Below are 22,537 nucleotides of genomic sequence, written 5' to 3'. Positions count from 1 at the left end.
TTGGGTAGGGGAAAACTTTTCTAGAAAACTAAACCAGCAGTAAAGAAAAATATAAAGAATAAACGTAATAAAATCACTAAAAGCAATAAAATGAAGTTATTGGAGTGAAATCGGTGGTCAGAAATCTAGATCCACCAGCGTCACTGCAAACAGAAACGGATGAGAACAAAACAAGTAATAGCGCAATAAAAGTGCAATAAAATCACAAACCAATGATGAAAATGGCCAAAAAACAGTAAAACGCAATCAAATCAGAGCAGAAATAAAGTTTGAGCAACAAATAAAGACAAATGACTAAAGAAATCAAAGTAAAAAATAAGTAGAGATAAAAAGTAAGAAAGTAAGTGTGTAAGTGTGAGTGTGTGTGTGTGAGTGTGTGTGTGTGAGTGTGTGAGTGTGGGAGTGTGAGTGTGAGCTTGGCAAAGTTGCCTGTAAGTGTGCTAAGGCCAAAGACAGAAGAAAAAAAAAGAAAAAAAAAAGATTTTTTTTTTTTAGAGAGAATATGTAAAGTAAAGGGTGTAGAGAGGTGCAGTTCAGCTCACAATGTTGAATCCAGGCAATCCAGGCGACCAATCCAGCGATCAAAGCTCAGACAGGCAGCAGGGGGAACTCCAGCAACCATAAGTGCGCAGCAGGAGGGAAGGTGTGACAGTTGGGGGGAGTTATTTATAGGGGGAGCAGTGGAGACGTCATCAGTGTGCTCCTCGTGGTCTCCACTGCTCCCATTGGCTGCCTGCGACGATCGACGAAGGGATCCGGTAAGTGGACTGCCTCTGCTCGTTGCCTAGGGGGATCTGTGCCTGTTAGAAGCGATGCGCCGGTTTTTTTTGCGCATCGCTTCCTGGCCTGGGGGAAATGCTGCAGAACGTAGAATCTACGTTCTGTGGCATTTCAAGTTACTTTGCCTCAGAACGTAGATTCTACGTTCTGTGGCACTTAAAGGGTTAATATAAGTACATTGCTTTGTTTTTGTTTTTTCGTCATAGTTCACCCAAGCAGCTGTTTTTGTTGCCTCTGTACCTGTTTTACAATGAAAGCCAAACTGCTCAAAATGCACAAATCTCGGTGTTATCATACACATGACAAATATCAAAATAAGAAATTAATCAAATTAAATACAGTACTGGCGGGTTAGTTGTTTTACTTGTTTTTATTATTATGGCTTCATAAAGATTGTAGCTATTAAAATATATCCTACACGACCTGCAGTTAGGGTTGCCACCTTTTCTGGTAAAATAAATACTGGCCTTCCTATATATTTATCTTTTTTCCATATTAATAACATTGGGATCAACTATCATTTTTACCGGTCAGGCCTGTAAAATACCAGCCAGATGGCAACCCTACCTGCAGTAGGTTTTACTGCGTTTTAGTTTTTTACGTGGTGTTTTAACTTGGTTAGGATACATTTCTTTCATGAACGTATTGCCAAAGTAATGACTAACTAACCCGGGTCCGCTAATAGAGGTAGCCCCGCCCATTTCCACCCCTGAAGCGTACAGCCACGGTCACGTGCTCGTTGCCTAGCGACTGTGTTCAAGCAAAAACTAACGTCATTCCAGAATCAATACGAGTGTCTAAAAGGATTGTTTCCCAAGGGAAATTGCAAATGCAACACGTACATATTGAAAGTCAAGTATACTGAACTATGGAATTCGAAAGTGAACATTTGGTGCTTATATTGTAAAATCTCAGAAACGTCGCTTCCTTGCACACTTCTGATGTCATATACTTATGTAAAATAAATTACAAAGGAACTTAAACTGTTGGGTGGCACTAGCACGGTTTAAAGTTGTAGTTTAGCAAAGCCCTTACGTCTGTGTCATTAAGTAATACATTATTCAACTAAGCTAACGCTGTGGGAATGATGTATTAGTTTAGGAGGGGAGGGGTATCACCGCACAGTGGAACTTTCCTCTGCAGCTGTAGGATAACGGGTCTGTAAGAGAGGAATGGGGGCGGGATCAATGGGAAGGGAGAAAGCGACCCTTGGAAAAAAGTAAAGTTTCCAGTAAAATGGCTGCTTGCGCAGCAGGAGGTCTCTGTATTCTCTGAGGCCTGTTCGCCCCGCTTCCCAGAGACGATGAATCCCAGCAGAATCAAACCACAAGTCCAGGCGGAGCAGGAGGCAGAGGAGAGAAGAAGGAAGAAGAAGAGGGAGCAAGAGAAGAAAGCAGCCCCGGGCTCTCCGTCCCTGCAGCCCCAGGACATGGTGGAGATGGAAACAATCGCTAGGCAGGAACAGCCGGCACCTCCAGGTGGAGCGACCCCGTCCCCGCTCTCCTCCTGTTCCAGACAGGCGTGGAGTAGGGACAACCCTGGCTTCGATGCGGAGGAAGATGGCATGGAGGAGGAGGAAGATGGCGAAGAGGGCATGGTGGTGGAGATGGACGTGGAGTGGCATCCATCCGCGGGGCCTGGCAGAAGATCCTCCTCTTTGGTGTCCTCCAGCAGCGGGGGGAGCACCGGCTTGGGGGGTTATCATCACCACGGCCAGAGAGGCCGAAAGAGGAGGGGGGAGACTGGCGTGGGAGCTGGGCGCAATGGGCACCACACGGAACAGCCCCAGGAGTTACACGGAGCAGCAAAGTTACTGCACAGGGTGAGAGGTAAGATATGTCAGGCCAGCTCTGCGACCATTTCCTATATTTACACTTGAAACATTAGGAGAATATTAGCCTTATACTGTATGTGGCAGGAGGATCTTCAACACCCTCATACTGGTATACAGAACCCATAGCAGCAGTTTATCCCGAATACCTGCTCCTATAAATATTCTTTACAATCAGTGCTGTATATGTCATTCTAGTATCCTAACAGCTGATATGGATATTCAAATGCTCATATGCCCACATAGGATGAGGGATGCCTAATCATGCGGATGGTCCAAAATGATACTTCTCTCCCTAATGCCAACATAAGGCACATGGGCTTTGAAGGAGGCTTGTTGCTGTTGTAATCCCACTAAAACTGGAAGTGATGCACTGAAAATGCAGAGAATAAATGTAGCTATTAAAGGGGTTGTTCACTTTCCAACACTTTTTTCCAGTTCAGTTGTTTTCTGATAGTTCATCAGAAATAAAGACATTCTTCAATTACTTCCAATTTTCTATTTGTGGCTGTTTTTCTAATATTGTTTCAAGTTGTTTTTTTTCACCTTCTTGTGTCTTTCTTAAGCAGTTCTGGGAGAGGGGTCGCTGACTCTGCAAAGTGTTCTGATAAAGAGTTGGGGAGCAACACAAGCATGACAAAGTCCCTTGTGGTGCCAAATAAGTGCTGTGATTGGCCATTTGGTAGCCCCTATGTGGACTGCCAGCCTACAGGAAACTCTACTTAGACTCTACGCAGTATACTTAAAGGAATAGTAACATAAATAATTATAATTAAACAAATCACATTTAAAAATTCTGTTATTGTAAATAGCCTACAAAAAAATTCAATACAATATGTGGATTTCAGATAATTATTACAATAGGGCTCAGTCTGCAGATCTATGCAGCTCTTGTGATGTCCTTCCGGGCATCTCCCCCATTCTCTCCATGTACAGGCTCCACAGCGCGCTCCCTTTACACAGAGTCACAAAGCAGGAGCTGCAAAGACCTCCATCCCACATCCCTCTTACTGAACAACCATAAACCTGCCCCATTAATCACTCACAAGCCCACTGAATGCCATAAGGAATGCAGGAAAATAACTTCCGGTTAGAACCAGATGTCAAGTAATCGCCACATTGTCATTTTGTGCTGTACCCTGTACATAAATGCAAATATTATTATATTGAAAACCACTTATAATATTTTATTTTCTGTATGATATATATGTTAACTAAAGTGTAAAGAATGAATATTTTTAAAGATAAAAAATTGTGTAATTGTTCCTTTAATTTTTATGCAATTAAAACTTGGTTCCAAGCCTGGAATTCAAAAACAAGCACCTGCTTTGAGGCCACTGAGAGCAACATCCAAGGGGTTGGTGAGCTCATGAGCTACAGGTTGGGGATCACTGCCTTAGTTGATACATTTATCATCTTTGGCCCTGCTGAGCAGAATCCCAGCGTTTCATTAAAGGCATCTATTAGAATTGATACAATAGTTGCTAATATTCCACAGATGCTGCTTAGAAATTTATCAACTAATGTAGCAAATTGTAACAGTTCATAATCCCAATTGTTAAACTTTAGACTTCAAGTTTGGAAAACCGAATGCAAAAAAAAATGCAAACAAAATCTTTGAAACTAAAGTCACATTCTACTTCCTGTTCCCAAAGTGCAAAATTAAAACAAATTCTCAGTCCATTGAGGAAGCGAGGGATATCAAGCTGCTTTATAAATATAGTTGGCAGGAGGTAGGTTTCTCAGTGAAGAGCTGATTTGTTTTGATTGTGCTTTTTCGGAAAAGGCAGTAGCCTGTAAGTTCACTTTCAGTTTCAGGCTTGTTGCAGGAAATAAAGGGATATTTATTAAAAACAATATTTAAAATTATATTCAGGGCAAGCCTTAGTCACTGAACTAATTTTGAAGTCTTTTTGAGTCTTTCTCAAATGTTTCCTAGATTTCTGCCTGAACAACTGGTTCTCTCTGTACATATGGAAGTGATGTCACTGCAGTATTGATGCAGGGTTAATTGCGTTTTCTGGGTTTGCTCTACCTACGCCTTCCAGATGAACCATTGGGTGCTCTGTTTCCTTGAGCACTTTAAATTGAGTGATTTAACCTCAGTCCTTAGGTGTTCAAGTGAACCAACCCCATATATTCATGTCACCATGTCAAATTATGCTCAAAATGTAATAAATATTTGGTACCCTTTCCAATACTGAAGGGCATGTGCTAGTAACAGCTTTCTGTGACTATGAAAAAGGCAGAATAGCAAGGTATTTGTTCATTGAAGTACATAACAAAATTAATAAAGTAGACATTGGATTTATATAGCATTTCATGTCTTTGCAGGACTTTGGGGTACACGCTATACAGAGGAACGAATAGCAAGTAGAGAGAAATATCTGAAAATTGTTTTCCGAGAATTAATTACCTACATTGTGTTTCTTGTCATTGTTTGTGTTTGTAAGTATACCTTTTTCTGTGTTAAGAAACATGTCTTAAATTGTTCTGCAACAGTTGTTATAATACATCATACCAGATTAAATTAGCAAACATTGCCTATATACAGCAAGGCTAAAATTGCCTTTGCTTTTGTCTTTGATAGAACTAAACCAGACTGTACACATAAAGGTCTTAGGTTACCAGATATGCAAATCATTGTCCCACTAGGACACCAAAGTAGTGGGCCAAAGTAAGTGATTAGTGGCCAAGCACATGATTATATCAATAAAGGTCCTATACAAATCTTTTACAGCCCATCCAGGGCCTGATGATGTTGTCTCGACTGAAATGACTTTCAAGCTTGCCTTTAACTGTATGAACCTTATAGTCAGAGGTATAACTACAGAGGATGCAGACCCTGCAGCTGCAGGGGGGCCAGAAAGTGCAAGGTGCCCAATGAGACCATAATTAATAAGCAATTTCACCATATATTGATAAAACAGGTCAACCTCTGGATCTGTTTGAGGCCCTAAAATTAATTTGCTATGGGGCCCAGTATCATCTAGGTATGTCACTGCTTATAGTTCCCACAAGGTATGAATGTTGCCCCATCCATGCACACTTTTAAAGTGTGCTAAACTAGTATTATATTATTACTGTATGGTCAGTGTGAATCGTGAGAATTTAGGCTTTGTGGCACATGCTGCCCATATCACCAAATTTCAGTCCAAATACATATTTTTAGGCCAAAATTGTGGTAACTGTTTTTACTCTGCCAGCATAGAAAAAACAGTGTCCAATTAAAATGTTGTTTGTCGCCAATATTGTGTCTAAAGTAACTGCATAGAAAAGTGCAGTAATGCCACTCTAATTTATGTTGTCATGTGAAATGTCTACAGTCCCTTGGCTGTAGTGCTGATACTCAAAACTTTAGGTACATTCATTTCAGCATTTGATTTATTTAGTTTACAGTATTGTACTCAGGCGTATAAGATACATTTGTGCTTGGGTATTATGTACCTTGTGCATTTGGGCATAGTTTAGTATGTTACAGGTATGGGATCTTCTATCCATACTGCTCCGAATCTTGGGCTTCCTGGAAAACGGATGGATCTTCAACCCTTAATTCTATTAGAAAATCATAAACATGAAATGAACCCAATAGGCTGGTTTTGCTTCCTATAAGGATGAATTATATCTTAGTTTGGATCATATACAAGGAACTGTTTTAAAATTATAGAGAAAAGGGAAATCATTTTTAAAAATGTGGATTATTTGGATAAAATGTAGTCTATGGGAGATGGCCTTTCTGTAATTCTGAGCTTTCTTGATAACGGGTTCCTGGATAACGGATCCAATACCTGTACTTAAAATATTGACAAACACAGAAGGGTTGTTGTTAGTGATATCAACTATATGTTCCCTAGTTTGCCCCTAAAGTGGAGCATGAGAAATCATTATTTACTAATGACAGGTAACATTTATTTATTTATTTAGCTATTTATTTTCTTATTTATTTTAAGAAGATGATCCTCAAATTCAACAGTAATATAGGAACCAAAGGCAATAATTACTATATCACATATAGTACATATCTTTATTAAACAATGAGTTTTATCTCCCTTACAGTAACTTACGGTATGGTGACCTCCAGCATGTTCTACTATAAAAAGGGCATGACTCAGCTTTTTCTTGACGGTCCAGTCTCAAAAGATGAAAGAACCAACTTCAAAACTTTGATAACAATGGATGATTTCTGGAAGGTGAAGTTTGTTTTTATGCCTGAAATTAAAGAAAATATTTACCATATGAATACGTGTGTATTCATCCTAAAATGTTGGATCAGGTTTGCAGGAAAATAGTCAGTATAACCAAGCTCCGCACCCTTACAATCCAATATATTTAGTATTAATTTGCTATAGTGCTCTGCGGGGTAGTTCTTGGATACTATAGAATTGTGCAGTCACGTTCGTTGTTGGTCAATTGTATATTGAAAATGTCCCTCTACTTCTATTTGAAATATAATAGTTTTAGGCAAATGGAAGCACTCTTTCATATGTAAATATTTTTTTTTACCTTTTAAACCCATTTTGATTACTCTTGTCATTTTTTTACTTGCACTGTAGTTTATGGAAGGTCCCTTGATGGATGGTCTGTACTGGGACATGTGGTACAATAATCGGACAATGGCAGAGAATAATAGTTTCATATACTATGAGAACCTACTGTTAGGGGTGCCACGCCTTCGCCAGCTCAGAGTTAAGAATGGATCCTGCTCTGTGCCAGAGGATCTGAAGGATGAGATCAAAGATTGCTATGACAGCTATTCTGTAAGAAATGAAGAGACCACACCTTTTGGACTCCGCAATGGAACAGCGTATGTACCTGATGCGGATATTTTTTTTTTTATACAACCCTGAAAGTTTTTTTTCCATAGTAAAAGAAAATGTAATTCTAAGTAACTTTCCTAAGTACATTATGTACAGATTTTCAGTGGTTTTAAATATGTTCGTAAATCTAATTGTTATTAAAAGCAGTATATGTAGAACTGTTTACATATTCTGCATCCCTGGCTTTGAAACCTTAATCAAAATTGCAGGCCAAATGATTAAAGCTGATGACTGACCTGGAGGTGACCTGACTTCTGCTTATGCTTTCCACTGAATGGAAATGCATGATTTGACAGCCCATTCTTTCCAATAAAGGCTGTACTCCCTGCGCCTCACAGAACCACTGAACATATCTTGCTGCTATCCACCTGTCAGAGTCAGCGGTGTGACTACACAGTTTTCTATGGAAACAGCTACAATGTGTTGTTTGTAATGCAATGGAGTTTAAACTTTCTATTTAGCAGCACATGGAGCCTTCTATGTTGCATTTTGTGTATTCTTTTCACATAAACTTGATGACTTAGATCAGTCTTTCTTACTGCATTATGTGCATATTATGTCACAGAATTCAGTATCTAAAATGTTTCTGTATGATATTTTTTTTTTAATAGATGGACATATACTAAGGAAAAGGATTTGAATGGCAGCAGTCAGTGGGGTGTCATCTCCGTGTACAGTGGGGCTGGATATTACTTAGACTTGTCAAGGAACCGAGGAGAGAGTGCTGCCCAGATTGCAATACTAAAGAATAACCTGTGGTTGGACAGAGGCACCAGAGCAGTGTTTATTGATTTCTCTGTGTACAACGCAAATCTAAATATTTTTTGCATTGTGAGGTACTTGTTTATATGTATATTCCTGAGATCATACATTGAGGAAATTTAAAGATGTATCAGTGATTAGCAAATGTTTCTCTAGTTACTCTATATATTCTAGTTTTATATCTAGCTGTATTCCAGGGTGCCAGTATCCCTTTATGTAGTTATTTACATGCATAAAATGAAGTAAAGGTATTGGATATCTTCAATGTAAGGGGCTTTCCTTTTCTTTAAGTAAAAAAAAAAAAAAAATAGATTTTCCAGTATCGTTGAGTCCCTGAGAATGTAGCGGAATTTCATCCTGCATATACTGTAACAAATGGAATGTAAGTCCAAGGAATGATGCAAATCATCATCGTGATGAACAGCAGTGCATTCAGTTAATGATTATCACAAGCCATGAAAAAGCAACTCATTAGTGATAAATATTCAGAAATGTTTACATTGAATACAAGCAAGAAATAAGCAGATTTCTGTAGATTAATTTGCATTCCACATAAATAATGCCCATCTTAGTTGATGACAGTAATTTCTTGTTGCATGACCCTTTATTCTGTGAGAATTCTTTTTAAAATCACATTTTCTCTGAATTAATTTAATGTACTGCTGCTCATCATGATGATGGTTATTGTGAGTTGCCAGAGTAAATAATAAGTGATTACAGAATCTGAGTTTTAGAGCAGACAGCACTGTAACAAAAACCTTTTGTCATAAAGCTGATTGACCAACTGCTGTTTCTCAGGTTATTGGTTGAATTTCCAGCAACTGGAGGTCTAATCACATCCTGGCAGTTTCAGACTGTGAAGTTGATCCATTATATTTCCTCATTTGAATTCTTCTTGGGAGCTTGTGAAATCATCTTCTGCATTTTTATCCTATATTACATAATAGAGGAATTCCTAGAGATACACGTTCTTCACTTATATTACTTCCGCAGCCTCTGGAACTGGCTGGATATTGTCATTATTGGGGTAAGCTGTATTTTAATATTAATATTGCACACAAATTCACACATGTAAATGTTGCTGATACATTTCTATAGAGGTGGTGTGCTGACTGTCAGCTAGCTTTTATGGATTCCTAGGGGCTAATTTGATTGAATTCTTTGGGGTCAGTATTCCAAGGCATTTGAAGTTAATTAATCTAAAAAGATATCTTCCTTTGGTGATCGCTAGCTCTCTATCATTAGGAATCCTATCACTGTTTTCTAATATATGTGTGCACTGTAATTTTTTTTATTTAAAGGACATCTATACTGTTGCATAACTGAGCTTAATACAGGGGAATTCAAGTGGTAGTTTGAATTTATAGTAGTCTTTGGACAGTCTATGAGTAATACCCAATACCTGATCAGCAAGTCAAATCCCTTGTAGTGTTATTACACTCCCGCTGACTTCATATGCCCCCTGTTGCTTATTACATTATTTGTGTTCTACATGTCATACTGTTTTGTGTTCTCCCCAGTTCATTGTACCAAGCTGTGGAGTTTGTTGATGGCTTAAAAATTACCTATAATAGTAAGTGACAGGCAAACATCAGCATTAATTAAAAGTATATACAAATATTAAATAAATTGGACATTTTAGGATGATCCTATACCTAAATTCTCTCACTGCTACATTGTAATTTGCAACTAGCAACAGACTCTGTTGTCGCTAGGTAAGCTACAACCCTTTTTGATAATTTTCAGGGCTCTGGTCCTGTCTTCATCCTTATATTATGAATCTCACCACTATATTAATACTACTATATCCCATTCTTAAATTTTTTGTTTAGGTAGCATTTGATTAAAATGACTCAACATTGAATGTGCTCAGTAAATGTGCTCTAAATAACCTTTTTATTCTCATTTGATTTTAGCTCTCCTTACCAGCTATTGTAATACACCTGTACAAGACGTCTGCTGTGGAAGGCCCACTGAATAAACAATTGTCTGACCTGAATGCTTTCCCCAACCTTGAGTCTCTCGCATACTGGCAGATACAATTTAACAATGTTGCTGCAGTTATTGTGTTCTTTGCTTGGGTTAAGGTAACTTTCCTGTAAAGTAAGATAATTTGTAATATTTCAGACACACAATGATAACCTGGTTTCATGTGCTATGGAGTTATTTTACTCAGTGAATAATGTCCAATATAACATAAGGTTTAAAAGGGTCAGTGTACAACTATATAGCATTTACTGCAAATTTTTTAAAACCATTTTTGCACATTGAAAGACTTTCTAATGTGCATTAATTAACATTTTTCAGTGATTTTCAGTGTATTCGTAATTGCAATTGAAATCCGTATAGTGACAGACCACATGAAGGTAGAAGCAACAGAAATATTGATCTGCTCTGTATAAACAGACCCCTTCTTCCACCAGTAACAGCCTGTGTCAGGCTTTTAGAAAAGGAGGATCTCTTATCTCTGTGGGCTGGTAAATTGTTAAACTACTTCCTCCTTCCACATTTACATGAAAGAACCAGGAATTTGGAAAGTGAAAAAACATTCTTAGAGCCAAATTTACAATGGTAAAACAAAAATACAAATGCTTTTGGATTTATTTATCTTTCTTCCGCAGTAGAACAATTCCTACTAGTGAGGGCAGTGGCACAAGGGGAGATTAGTTAATTTTTTTGCCTTTCGGCGAAACGTCTGGCATCTATAGCGAAGCAAAGATTTCATGCGAATTTAGCTCCCAAGCGATTTAATACCCATGATGCCACATGGCACTTTTCTCCTCCCACAAGATCAATAAGTCGCCCAGTATCGAAAAAATGCTTCAGAAATGGCATATTAGTAGAATTTTGATTTCCTTGACGTGTTTTCTTTGGCGTGGTTTCCTCACCATCTTTTTATTATGAATGTTGAATGGATGCTGGGACAAAAAAATTCAAATCCGCCGCCCAAGAAATGACGTATAGCGTCAATGCATGAAATTTACATACAATCGTGGCTACTAATCCCCCAGTGTGTTTTAGTTGGTAATGGTAATGGTAATTGCTATTTCAGTGAAGTCGCTCAGAAAAGGGTCTCTGTGCATTATGGAACAACATGCGATTAAAAGCAGCCTCATATGTTTTGACGATGACGATTTACATTATTCTCATTTGGAAGACAAAATGAGCGATCAGTCGCCAAATCTCTCTTTTAAAAATCACAGGCGACTAATCTCCCCGTGTGCCACTGCCCTGAGTGAAATAGTCTTTCACAGAACAAAAGCGGTAAAACACATTCATCTGCTTTGATAAATGTGTCAGACAAAGTCCTAGTTTGCTAGTCAATGCAATCCACATTCATTGGAGGATGGCAAGCCCAGAGTGAATTCAATTTTCGAACATAAATAATTTGCACTAGTGTAAGTCTGTGCTTGGGATGACAGGGAAAGGACACTAACATATCTACACAGCCATGTGCTAGAAAGTCCCAGGGTGAGCTGACTTTTTTGGTATATGAGTTCGTAGAAAAAGTTAAAATGGGGAAAAAATGTATTATTTGAAATCTTGAAAAAATTGTCTATGTTATAATGTTATATGTTCCTTTGCAGTATCTCATTTAGTGAGAGGATAAAAAAAGTTAAGGTCTTTGAATTCGAAACTTTCTTTCTAAGGTGGTATAAAAGTCAAAATAATTCTGACTGATCTAAATAACTTCCATAAATCCACATACAGTAGAAGCCATTTTCATTTATCCATTTCATGACTGAGTTTATCAAAATAGGTGTTTTTCCTCTACAGCTCTTCAAATTTGCCAACTTCAATAGAACAATGACGCAGTTATCTACAACTATGTCTCGTTGTGCCAAGGATATTCTTGGATTTGCAATTATGTTTTTTATTATATTTTTGGCTTATGCCCAGTTTGCATACCTTGTGTTTGGCACCCAGATTGATGACTTCAGTACATTCCAGCAGTGTATGTAAGTAGTCTACCCTTGCTCTTGATATGGGTGACATTAGTACTCATTATTAGACTTGCTTCTTCTCATCATAAGGGCAGAGACACGTGGAGATTCAGGGAGATTCAGTCGCCCGGCGGCAAATCGCCTCTTCTTCAGGCGACTAATTTCCCCAAACTTTCCGAAGTTGCCTCACGAGGACGACTTCAGAAAATGAAGCGCTCTGAGTGCCATCCCGTCTGCGATTTAGATTCTAGCCGGTGGGAAGGCAGTTCTGGGAGATTAGTCGCCCGAAGAAGATGCAATTTGTTGCCGGGTGACTAATTTCCCCGAATCTCCACTTGTGTCTCTGCCCTAAAGGATGTAGATGTACTGCTATAGTGAATCTAGTGGGAACAAGCCCACTTTTGATTCATAGAATATTGTCATAATGAATAGTTTCAATTATGATATATATTTATATAGTGGCTAAGTATTTAAAGACGTTTAGCTTATTAACAATGCGCCCATTGTCTGTGAGTCCTTTGTTGTTGAGTCAGTGATTTAGTAAGGTTAGAAATATTCATTCTGTAGGCAGCTGAAATTACTCTACATATGAGACACATTGCCCCAGTTTTCCAAAAACTGTGCAGTTTGTATTTTAGTGGCACAGTCTTGTGTCTCATAAGCATAGAAATGCCTATAATCCTATATGGGTCCATATTTAATTTGATGAAGAACACTTACTGTGTGCTTTACCTCATAAAAGTTCCATTGTAATCTAACGAGAAATCTGGAACTGAATTCAGAAAAAAAGTTTTTTTCCACAAATTGTATCTGGCCCAATATCTATTCTTCTGAAAAAGAAAACAAATCTTGTTTCAGTACATCATATTTACCTAATGACAGATTCTACTGATACATTTTGGCATTTTAAAAAAAATAAAATGTTAGATTGCTTATTGCAGATTAAGAAGCAGATGTTTGTTAAAACGATGCCAACATTCTGCCATTTTAGTTCCAAAGATAAATCACATCTGCCATTGGCGATATAATAAATTGCTTGCCAAGTGCATTACTTGGTATGAATCCATCTTATCAATTCTATTCACATGTTGCTTTTTTCATTTTAGCTTCACCCAGTTCCGTATAATTTTGGGAGATTTCGACTTCTCAGAGATTGAAGAAGCTAGCCGTATTTTGGGACCGATTTACTTTACTACTTTCGTGTTTTTCATGTTCTTCATTCTTTTGGTATGTGAATTGCTATATTTATGCAGTATGCATCATAACAAAATTAGGTGCATACATTTGAGCACCCCAACAGAGATATTACATCAATACTTAGTTGAGCCTCCTTTTGCAAATGTAAAAGCCTCTAGACGCCTCCTATAGCCTTTGATGAGTGTCTGGATTCTGGATGGCGGTATTTTTGACCATTCGTCCATACAAAAATCTCTCCAGTTCAGTTAAATTTTATGGCTGCTGAGCATGGACAGCCTGCTTCAAATCATCCCATAGATTTTCGATGATATTCAAGTCGGGGGACTGTGACGGCCATTCCAAAATATTGTACTTCTCCCTCTGCATAAATGCCTTTGTAGATTTCCAAGTGTGTTTAGGGTCATTGTCTTGTTGGAATATCCAACCCCTGCGTAACTTAAACTTTGTGACTGATGCTTGAACATTATCCTGAAAAATTTGTTGATATTCAGGTTGAATTCATTGACTTTAACAAGGGCCCCAGTCCCTCAACTAGCCACACAGCCCCACAGCATGATAGAACCTCCACCAAATTTGACAATAGGTAGCAGGTGTTTTTCTTGGAATGCGGTGTTCTTCTTCCACCATGCAAAGTCCTTTTTGTTATGACCAAATGGCTCAATTTTTGTCTCATCAGTCCAAAGGACTTTGTTCCAAAATGACTATGGCTTTTTCATACAACAAGTGACTCTGTTTGTGTCGTTAATGCAGAAAGGGCTTCTTTCTCATCACCCTGCCATACAGATGTTCTTTGTGCAAATTGCGCTGAATTGTAGAATGATGTACAGATACACCATCTGCAGCATGATGTTCTTGCAGGTCTTTGGGTTGTCTGTAACCATTCTCACAATCCTCCGCATATGCCGCTCCTGTATTTTTCTTGGCCCGCCAGACCTGAGTTTTACGGCAACTGTGCCTGTGGCCTTCCATTTTATGATTATATTCCTTACAGTTGAAACTGACTGACTGTGATAGTTTTTTTGTAGCCTTCCCCTAAACCATGATACTGAACAATCTTTGTTTTCAGATGTTCAGAAACACAACTTGCAATTGGCCACCTTAAATACCTTTTTCCATGATTGGACACACCTTTCTATGAAGTTAAAGGCTTAACAAGCTAATCCAACTGGTGTTGCCAGTAATCCGTATTAAGCAGTTTTATGCATTCAAAATAGCAAAATTACAAGGGTACCCAAATTTTTGCACACCCAATTTTTCACATTTGATTTCATTTCATACAATTAAATACTGTTTCACTAAAAATCTTTGTTCAGAAAACAACCCAGTACTCAGATGTTCCTGGGAAATGAAAGACATACGACTGTTAACTTTTTTGTTGAAAGTGAAGTCAATTATTATGCAGGCTGAGAATGTTTATGCTGACTTGAATATTTTCTTGAATTCCTCTTTGAATTTTCAGTTAAAAATATGTAGTTTCTTAGGGATACACTGAATCCAAAGTTCAGTTTCAAGTATTTGGCAAAATTGATTTTACAGCTGTACAAAATTAATCTGTTACTTATTTCTTCACAGATGATGTAATGTATCAACTGTTATAAAAATGTTAATATACAAATAGCCAATTTTATAGCAATGTTCCCTCTAATTCCTTCTCAGGTATGTGCACAAAAAACGTGTGCACATTTTTAAAAACTGGGCGCAGGTCAGAATAAATGCAAAATCTTGTGTTTTCAAACAAAATTCTTTGTTGTGTGTGTTGGCCTCAAAATTTGTGTGTGCTTGCACAAGCACACAGCTTAGGGAACGCTGGTTTATATTAATTAGTGGAACATGGAGAGCTTGAAATACTCTAGGTATAAGTCTTGTTAATCTTCCACTGTCTTTAAAATGATAGTGATATGTACACATCAGTATGTTAAGAGCAGAGACACATGGTCAGATTTGGGGAGATTAGTCGCCCGGCGACAAATCTCTTCTTCGGGGTGACTAATCCCCCCGAAATACCTTCCAGCCGGCTAGAATGTAAATCACCGCCTGGTTGGCACTCTGAGAGTTTTTTTTTCTGAAGTCACCCGAAGTTTCCTCGTGAGGCAACTTTGAGCGACTTCAGAAAACGAAGTGCTCCCAGTGCCATACCGCCAGTGGGAAGGCAGGGAAAGGGAAGTTCGGGGAGATTAGTCGCCGGGCGACTGATCTCCCCGAATCTGACCGTATGTCTCTGCCCTTAAAGAAAACAAATGGGTATAAAAAGAACTCCCCACTAAACATTTAGTGAATTTGCATTTAGCGTTGATATACTTGTGTTATGTTTGATATGTAGTATGCTTTCTTTAATTATTTTGATTTTGGCATCAATTACTTAACATGCAAGCTATGATTACAAATAAATTTTTTCAAGGGAGTATACCACCTAATTTGTGTAGCAGAGGGAATCCTGGAAGGAAACCTAGTTTCTTTCCAAAAATGTTCATGAAATACCATAGGCTAATGCTCACCCACTGGGTTTTCAGGACAGTTGTTCAGATTCAACTACAATCCCACGGTTACTAACACTTTCATTGTCTGAAAAATCAACAGAACATGTTTTTGGCTATAATCAATGACACTTATTCCGAAGTCAAAACCGATATGGCTCAGCAAAAATGCGAAATGGAGCTAATCGACCTCATAAAAAAAGTAAGGCATTTTAATTTTTCTTTGTGTATGTATGTAAGCTCAACCTTACCTTTTATCCCTTTAAGTGCCGCAGAATCCACTTTGTGTCGAAGTGCCCCAGATTTTAGATCCAACATTCTGCAGCACTTCCAAGCAGTGCTTTTAATGCATTTCCCAAACCCTAGTCATTGAGCAGAATTGTGGAACAAGCAGGCCTTTGGGCGCAGTTGCCAGGGATGGACCCCTAGTCTGCTGTCTTTACTTCTCTTTCAGCATGGCTCCCCACCGGATTCTACATGTGATGGCGGCCTATCTTCTTGCATCCTGTCTGCCTCCTCTAAAGAATCTACAGCATGCCTACCACCAGTTTCCTAAATAAATACATACTTTTTACACTAATACACACATTTACACATGCACATACATTTTTGGGTGATCTAAGGGTGTTTTGGTCTCTTAGCCTGAACCTCTTTGAGATAAACAATTTGGAGTGACAGTGCCATTTAAATTGTTTTCCTGAAGTTGGAAATAAGAAATGCTTGCCAAAATGGCCTTTTTTTTTATAGTTTAATAGTTTTGTATAGTATGATTTTAGCTTGAACTAGTAGATGACTTGCACAAATCACTTTAAACCATCAATCTTCTCAGAGTATATCTGTGCAATTCAAAATCATCTGCTTCTTAACCTGTTTATGTTAAATAAAAAAATAAATAAAAGTATTCTATTTTTCAGGGTTGCAGTAAAGCCATGGTCAAACTTAAACTGAAAAAAACCACTGTAGATGATATTTCAGAGAGTATCCGACAAGGTGGTGGGAAGTTGAACTTTGATGAGTTACGACAAGATCTAAAAGGGTTAGTATGTACAAAAAGATTACACACTGAATGGTTTGTTTTTGTAATATACATGAAATCTAGATCACCGCAGTTGGTATGGTATTATGAGGTCTCTATTTGTATCTACTTAACAGTGACTTGTGTCACATTGGTAATACAATTTACAATATTGAAAAACCACAGGTGTAAATATGTATTTCAGTACATATTCTTTTCTGAGTTTGCCATTTTAAAAATGGTATTGTACAATGTACAATGTAGTGTGATGAACGCTCGCATTTTTCTCCTAGCTGTTCTGGGGGGAAATATATATTCTGACAAATGATGGGCTATGCACATGTGTAAGCCACTGCTTATTACCCAAAGCAAATAAGGATAAACAGGTGTATTCAGCTGGGAACTTATTCATGTTTTACTTCGCAAAGCCCCACTGAATTAGCTAATTAGCTCATGTCAAAAACGGGGCTAGATTTCACCATCTAATGAGTGTGACAAATTAATCTTTTTAATGCAAGCAACGCCTATGAAAACAGCAAAATAACAGCTCAAATAAACCCTATAAATTTAAATGATTCTAGGTCATTGTATTGTATTTTATTAGATTTACGTCCTAAACACATGCTTTATTTATTCAGAAAAGGACATACAGATGCAGAAATTGAGGCCATATTTGCCAAATATGACCAGGATGGCGACCAGGAACTTACAGAAAATGAACATCAGCAAATGAGAGATGATCTGGAGAAAGAGAGGGTGAGTAACCAAACATTATTTGTCAAAGTTCAGGAAAAAGCTTGCTTGGCATTTCCTTCATTATTTCATGAGAGATGATCTGGAGAAAGAGAGGGTGAGTAACCAAACATTATTTGTCAAAGTTCAGGAAAAAGCTTGCTTGGCATTTCCTTCATTATTTCTTTAACTTGAAAACCCCCTAGGTTTTGAAAAAAAGCAACTGTGACAATACACATTTTCTACAAGAGCACAAACTTAGTTATCTACCTACCTTTCTGTTTTTTCACTCCTCTGACACTACAATACTATCCTCATATTTTTCAACATGGGTTACTATATATATTTAGTGTACAGTATCTTTTTTTAATAAAAAGATTGCATATATATTACAACTATATATATATATATATATATATATATATATATATATATATATATATATATATATATATATATATAGTCAAAAAACAAAAATATGCTGTTCGCACACCAATAGATAGCGATATACCAGGTGCTGCCACAATGTCGAATATTTAACAGTCCATAGATAGTTAGCAGCGCACACTGGAATTTTTTAAAAATGTAATTTATTTGTTAAATTTTAAGAGCATAATACATGCATGTACATGCAACAAATAAATTACGTTATATATATTTATAGTTGTAATATATATGCAATCTTTTTATTTAAAAAAGATACTGTACACTAAATATATATATATATATATATATATATATATATATATATATATATATATATATAATAGCTCTAATAATCATTTGCCACATTACAACAAATTTATAGGATTGCACTTTTTTTTTTACAGATTTGATTTCTCTCCTATAGATGTTTAGGGGCAAATTTACTTGAGGTCGAATATCGAGGGTTAATTAACCCTTGATATTCGACTGCCGAATGGAAATCCTTCGACTTCGAATATCGAAGTTGAAGGATTTACCGCAATTCGTTCGATCGATTGATTAAATCCTTCGAATCGTTCGATTCGAAGGATTTTAATCCATCGATCAAACTATTTTTCTTCAACCAAAAAAAAGATAGCAAAGCCTGTGGGGACCTTACCCATAGGCTAACATTGACTTCGGTAGGTTTTAGGTGGTAAACTAGGGGGTCTAAGTTTTTTTTTTTTGTTTGTTTTTAAAGAGACAGTACTTAGGCTATTGAATAGTCGAACGATTTTTAGTTCAAATCATTCGTTTCAAAGTCGAAGGTCGAAGTAGCCCATTCGATGGTTGAAGTAGCCAAAAAAAAACATTTGAAATTCAAAGTTTTTTTTCCTCTATTCCTTCACTCGATGGGCCCCTTAGAGTTGACAGCTGAACTCTAACATCCTGTAAGGAAAATTGAATTTGACTACTCTAACCAGTGAATTGTATTCTTATGAATTGCCTCAATTAAAACATGTCAAGAAGTCTTTGATAAATGTAACAATTCATTAAAGCATTGCTTGAAATCCATCAGGATTAATAGCGTGAATTTTCATTAATCGGCCCATAGACAATTACTGTATCATACAGAGGATTAGTAACCAATACTTCTGTCTTTCTATAAATGGCTTTTATGTTTTTCTATGGTTGTATAACAGACTACTTACCCATAGAAAACATCTAAGCATATTTCAGGTCAGCTACAAGTAGCAGGATTTTATTTTCCCAACTGATATAAGCTTAAATGCTCTTCAGGCTGAGCCCTGCCATTTACTAATTTATCTTCTCTCAGTGGGGGAAGTTAACTTACATTAGTAATAAACCTAAAGCACGCAGTTCTTAATGACTTTATATTCTAACAATTCAAGTACAAAATATGTGATGCAATATAAGAACACCTTGAAGGGAAAATTTGGATTGTTACTATGCATACAGACAAAACTAGAGAACTTTTACATTTTTAAAATGCATTTAACTTTATATGGTTTTTGTGAACTTCAAGGTTTAGAGTTAATAAAGAATATACTAATTACAACTGTGTGCAGTGATTTTGGTAAACTTACAACAATAAATCTTTTAACCTTATAACAGGCTTAGCTTTTCATATCAAAACATTAATGCAACAGATAAGCTGATTTCAGGTAGTCTTCCTATGGCCACTAGTCAGTAGCTGCTTTTTTGTTTCTCACAAGGAGGATCTGGAGATGGACCGGGGATCTCTACCTCGCCCCATGAGTGGTCGCAGCTTTCCCAGGAGTCTGGATGACTCTGAAGAGGATGATGATGAGGATAGTGGACATAGTTCCCGGCGAAGAGGAAGCAGTTCAAGTGGGGTCTCCTATGAGGAATTCCAAGTGTAAGTGCAGAGACAATACCTTGATGTGGGTATTCTCTGACTTCAATAGAATCATTGTATTTGTTTTAATTCCATTGATTTCCATGGAGTAAGGCTGGCATGGTTTAGAGATCTTCGTTTTATATGAAGTGAATAGTGCTAAAAAAAATTTGAAAAGTGTGGGATCTAACAAAACGGGTGATAGATTTGTAGAAATTTGTTTTTTTTTTTTAATGTGTCTTATGCAGCCTTGTGAGAAGAGTGGATCGCATGGAACATTCCATTGGAAGTATTGTCTCCAAAATAGATGCTGTAATTGTCAAGCTAGAAGCAATGGAAAGGGCCAAGCTAAAACGTAGAGAAGTGCTGGGAAGACTTCTTGATGGAGTGACAGAGGTTTGTAGATCTTTAGCTCATGCTCTTTCTATTACAACTATCATGTACTACAGTAATGCCATTTTTTTGAAGTAGTATATCTCATGTAGTATGCTGCTCTATTTTAGGTTAATATGCAATTTTTTGTGTGTGTTTTTTGAGTTATTTAGCTTTTTGTTCAGCAGTCCAAATTACCCTAGCAACCATGCATTGGTTTGAATAAGAGACTGGGAAATGAATTGGAGAGGACCTGAATAGAAAGATGAGTAGCAATAACAATACATTTGTAGCCTTACAAAGCATTTGTTTTTTAGAACGGTCGGTGACCCCCATTTGAAATATGGAAAGAGTCAGAAGAAGGCAAATAATTAAAAAAAACAACAAACTACAGTATAACAAAGAAAAAATGAAGAACAAATGAAAGGTTGCTTAGAATTAGCAAATATATACATACTAAAAGTTAACTTAAAGGTGAACCGCCCCTTTAAGATCACATTGCACCCAAAGGGGTCTTGTACCTGTTATTGGGATAGATTTGGGATGCAGTTGATGTGCATTACAATGACCTCTTTTGTGCATTTGGATGCATTGTTCAGTGCCCAAATGGGTTGGACACAAGTGCAGTATTGTGTTTTTTTTAACATAAATGTTATTACAAAAATTTTTATAACTGCCCTGTCTAATTATAATATATATCAAATTAGACAGGGGAGACAAGGTTAATCTACTGTACATACAAAGGTGAAGCATTTACATTGTTCATCGCACTACCAACAGGGTGACCAAATTGTGCAAAATTTTCAGGCATAAAGCTAGTGGAATTCCTTTAATAAAATTTACATAAAAGGCGAGGGGCATTGTATGTCAATTTTATTAAAGGAATTCCATTAGCTTTCTCTAAGAGTCCTTGGGGGGTGGACGTGGACCTATTCAGTAATATTTTCCTTCTTATATTATCGTATCCTTTCATTGTCCTCTTGTATTGTTATCGTCAAGGATACCCAATATAAAAAATGATGGTGTCATTCTTTGCAAGGCCTAAATTGTTGACCAAGAGAGAGATCATTTCAGACCAGTACTTTAATTTTAATATGGACCATTCCATATTATGTGGAGGAAAGTTGCTGGGGATTCACGCATAGGTCATGAGTCATTCTCCTGTATACACTTCACCTTTATTCCTGGGGGTTATGTAAAACTGGTGAAAGGATTTGTATTGTGTGTCTGTCTTTAGTGGAGATGAGAAGTAAATACATTTTTACTGGCTGCTTTATTTTTTTGACTAAAAACCACTGCCGATATCCTCACATATAAGGGCCTCCAAACCCCTTCCCTTCCCCCCATTGGTAAGATGTTCAAGGTGTGCTTAAGAACTACGCACATCACTCACATGAAATCCCATTGTGAAAGCAGGGCACTTGCCAATATTAAAATTTCAAAATGTCACTGTTCCTGGCCACCTTGTGACAGCAGTTGGAAGAAAAGCCTAATTATGTTCAGTGCCTAAGACAAATTTTGACCACTGGTGTATTGTAAGAGTGTAACAGATGGCATATAAGATACTGTCATGTCAGTTAATATCAGTGTAGGTTTGTATGTGTGTGCGCAGGAAAGGCTGTTATAAGGGGCAACTCTAAATGTAAAAAGGCAGATGTTAAATCCACTGTGTTTCCAGCATATGAAGCATATTATCTCTCTTCCTGTAGAATGTTTACCCATTATAAATGGTTATGGAAACTACATTCTAAAATGTATAAGACTGGTAATTCTAGGTGCAAATTCTACCAGAAATATTAATGCAACAGAGAAATTTCTCCAGAATGTTATGACTTTTGTGAATGAATTGTGCTTCATAAAGCAACACGATTACTCCCCTCTCTCATCACTTAGGATGAAAGGCTGGGCCGTGACAATGAACTTCACCGAGAACAAATGGAAAGACTGGTAAGAGAAGAGCTGGAGAGATGGGAATCTGATGACACAGTCTCCCAAATGAGTCACCGCTTGGGTACCCCTAGTGGCAACAATGGTCAGGCTCGCTCTAGAGGATCACGACCTCCATCTTCCCAGTCTACAGAAGGAATCGAGGCAGGAACTGTGACTGGTAATACTGGAAACAGCCAGATATAATTTCTTGAGTGTGAACCATGAATGAAATGCAAGTATTTTATCCTGAAATATATAGAAGGGCCCTCACATACAGGCTTTTCAGTGTGTGTCTGCAGGCTAAATGCACCAAAACACATATATTGCACAACTTGTCAAAACATAGATCTGAATTCTCTTGTATGGAACCAGGCAGAATAAATTCAAATCCATTATTTTA

General features: G+C 37.4%; 1 protein-coding gene across 2 annotated transcripts; it reads left to right on the top strand.

The window, feature by feature from the left end:
* Positions 1-1,623: 1,623 nt before the first annotated feature.
* On the top strand, positions 1,624-22,537 carry pkd2.L (polycystin 2, transient receptor potential cation channel L homeolog). Of its 2 annotated transcripts, none has more exons than XM_018252322.2 (15): positions 1,624-2,609; positions 4,946-5,059; positions 6,668-6,801; positions 7,165-7,415; positions 8,040-8,264; positions 8,989-9,217; positions 10,107-10,277; positions 11,968-12,149; positions 13,241-13,361; positions 15,909-16,007; positions 16,720-16,841; positions 17,459-17,576; positions 19,697-19,857; positions 20,085-20,232; positions 22,102-22,537. In XM_018252322.2, the coding sequence occupies exons 1-15, from the start codon at positions 2,084-2,086 to the stop codon at positions 22,339-22,341; spliced, it is 2,841 nt and encodes a 946-aa protein (XP_018107811.1). In that variant the 5' UTR covers positions 1,624-2,083; the 3' UTR covers positions 22,342-22,537. The 2 variants fall into 2 exon arrangements, with proteins under 2 accessions (XP_018107811.1, XP_018107809.1); XM_018252320.2 differs by having other exon boundaries at positions 19,694-19,857.

Source organism: Xenopus laevis, chromosome 1L, assembly GCF_017654675.1.
Source record: "Xenopus laevis strain J_2021 chromosome 1L, Xenopus_laevis_v10.1, whole genome shotgun sequence".
Lineage (NCBI taxonomy): Eukaryota > Metazoa > Chordata > Amphibia > Anura > Pipidae > Xenopus > Xenopus laevis.
This window is presented reverse-complemented; position numbering and strand designations above follow the sequence as displayed.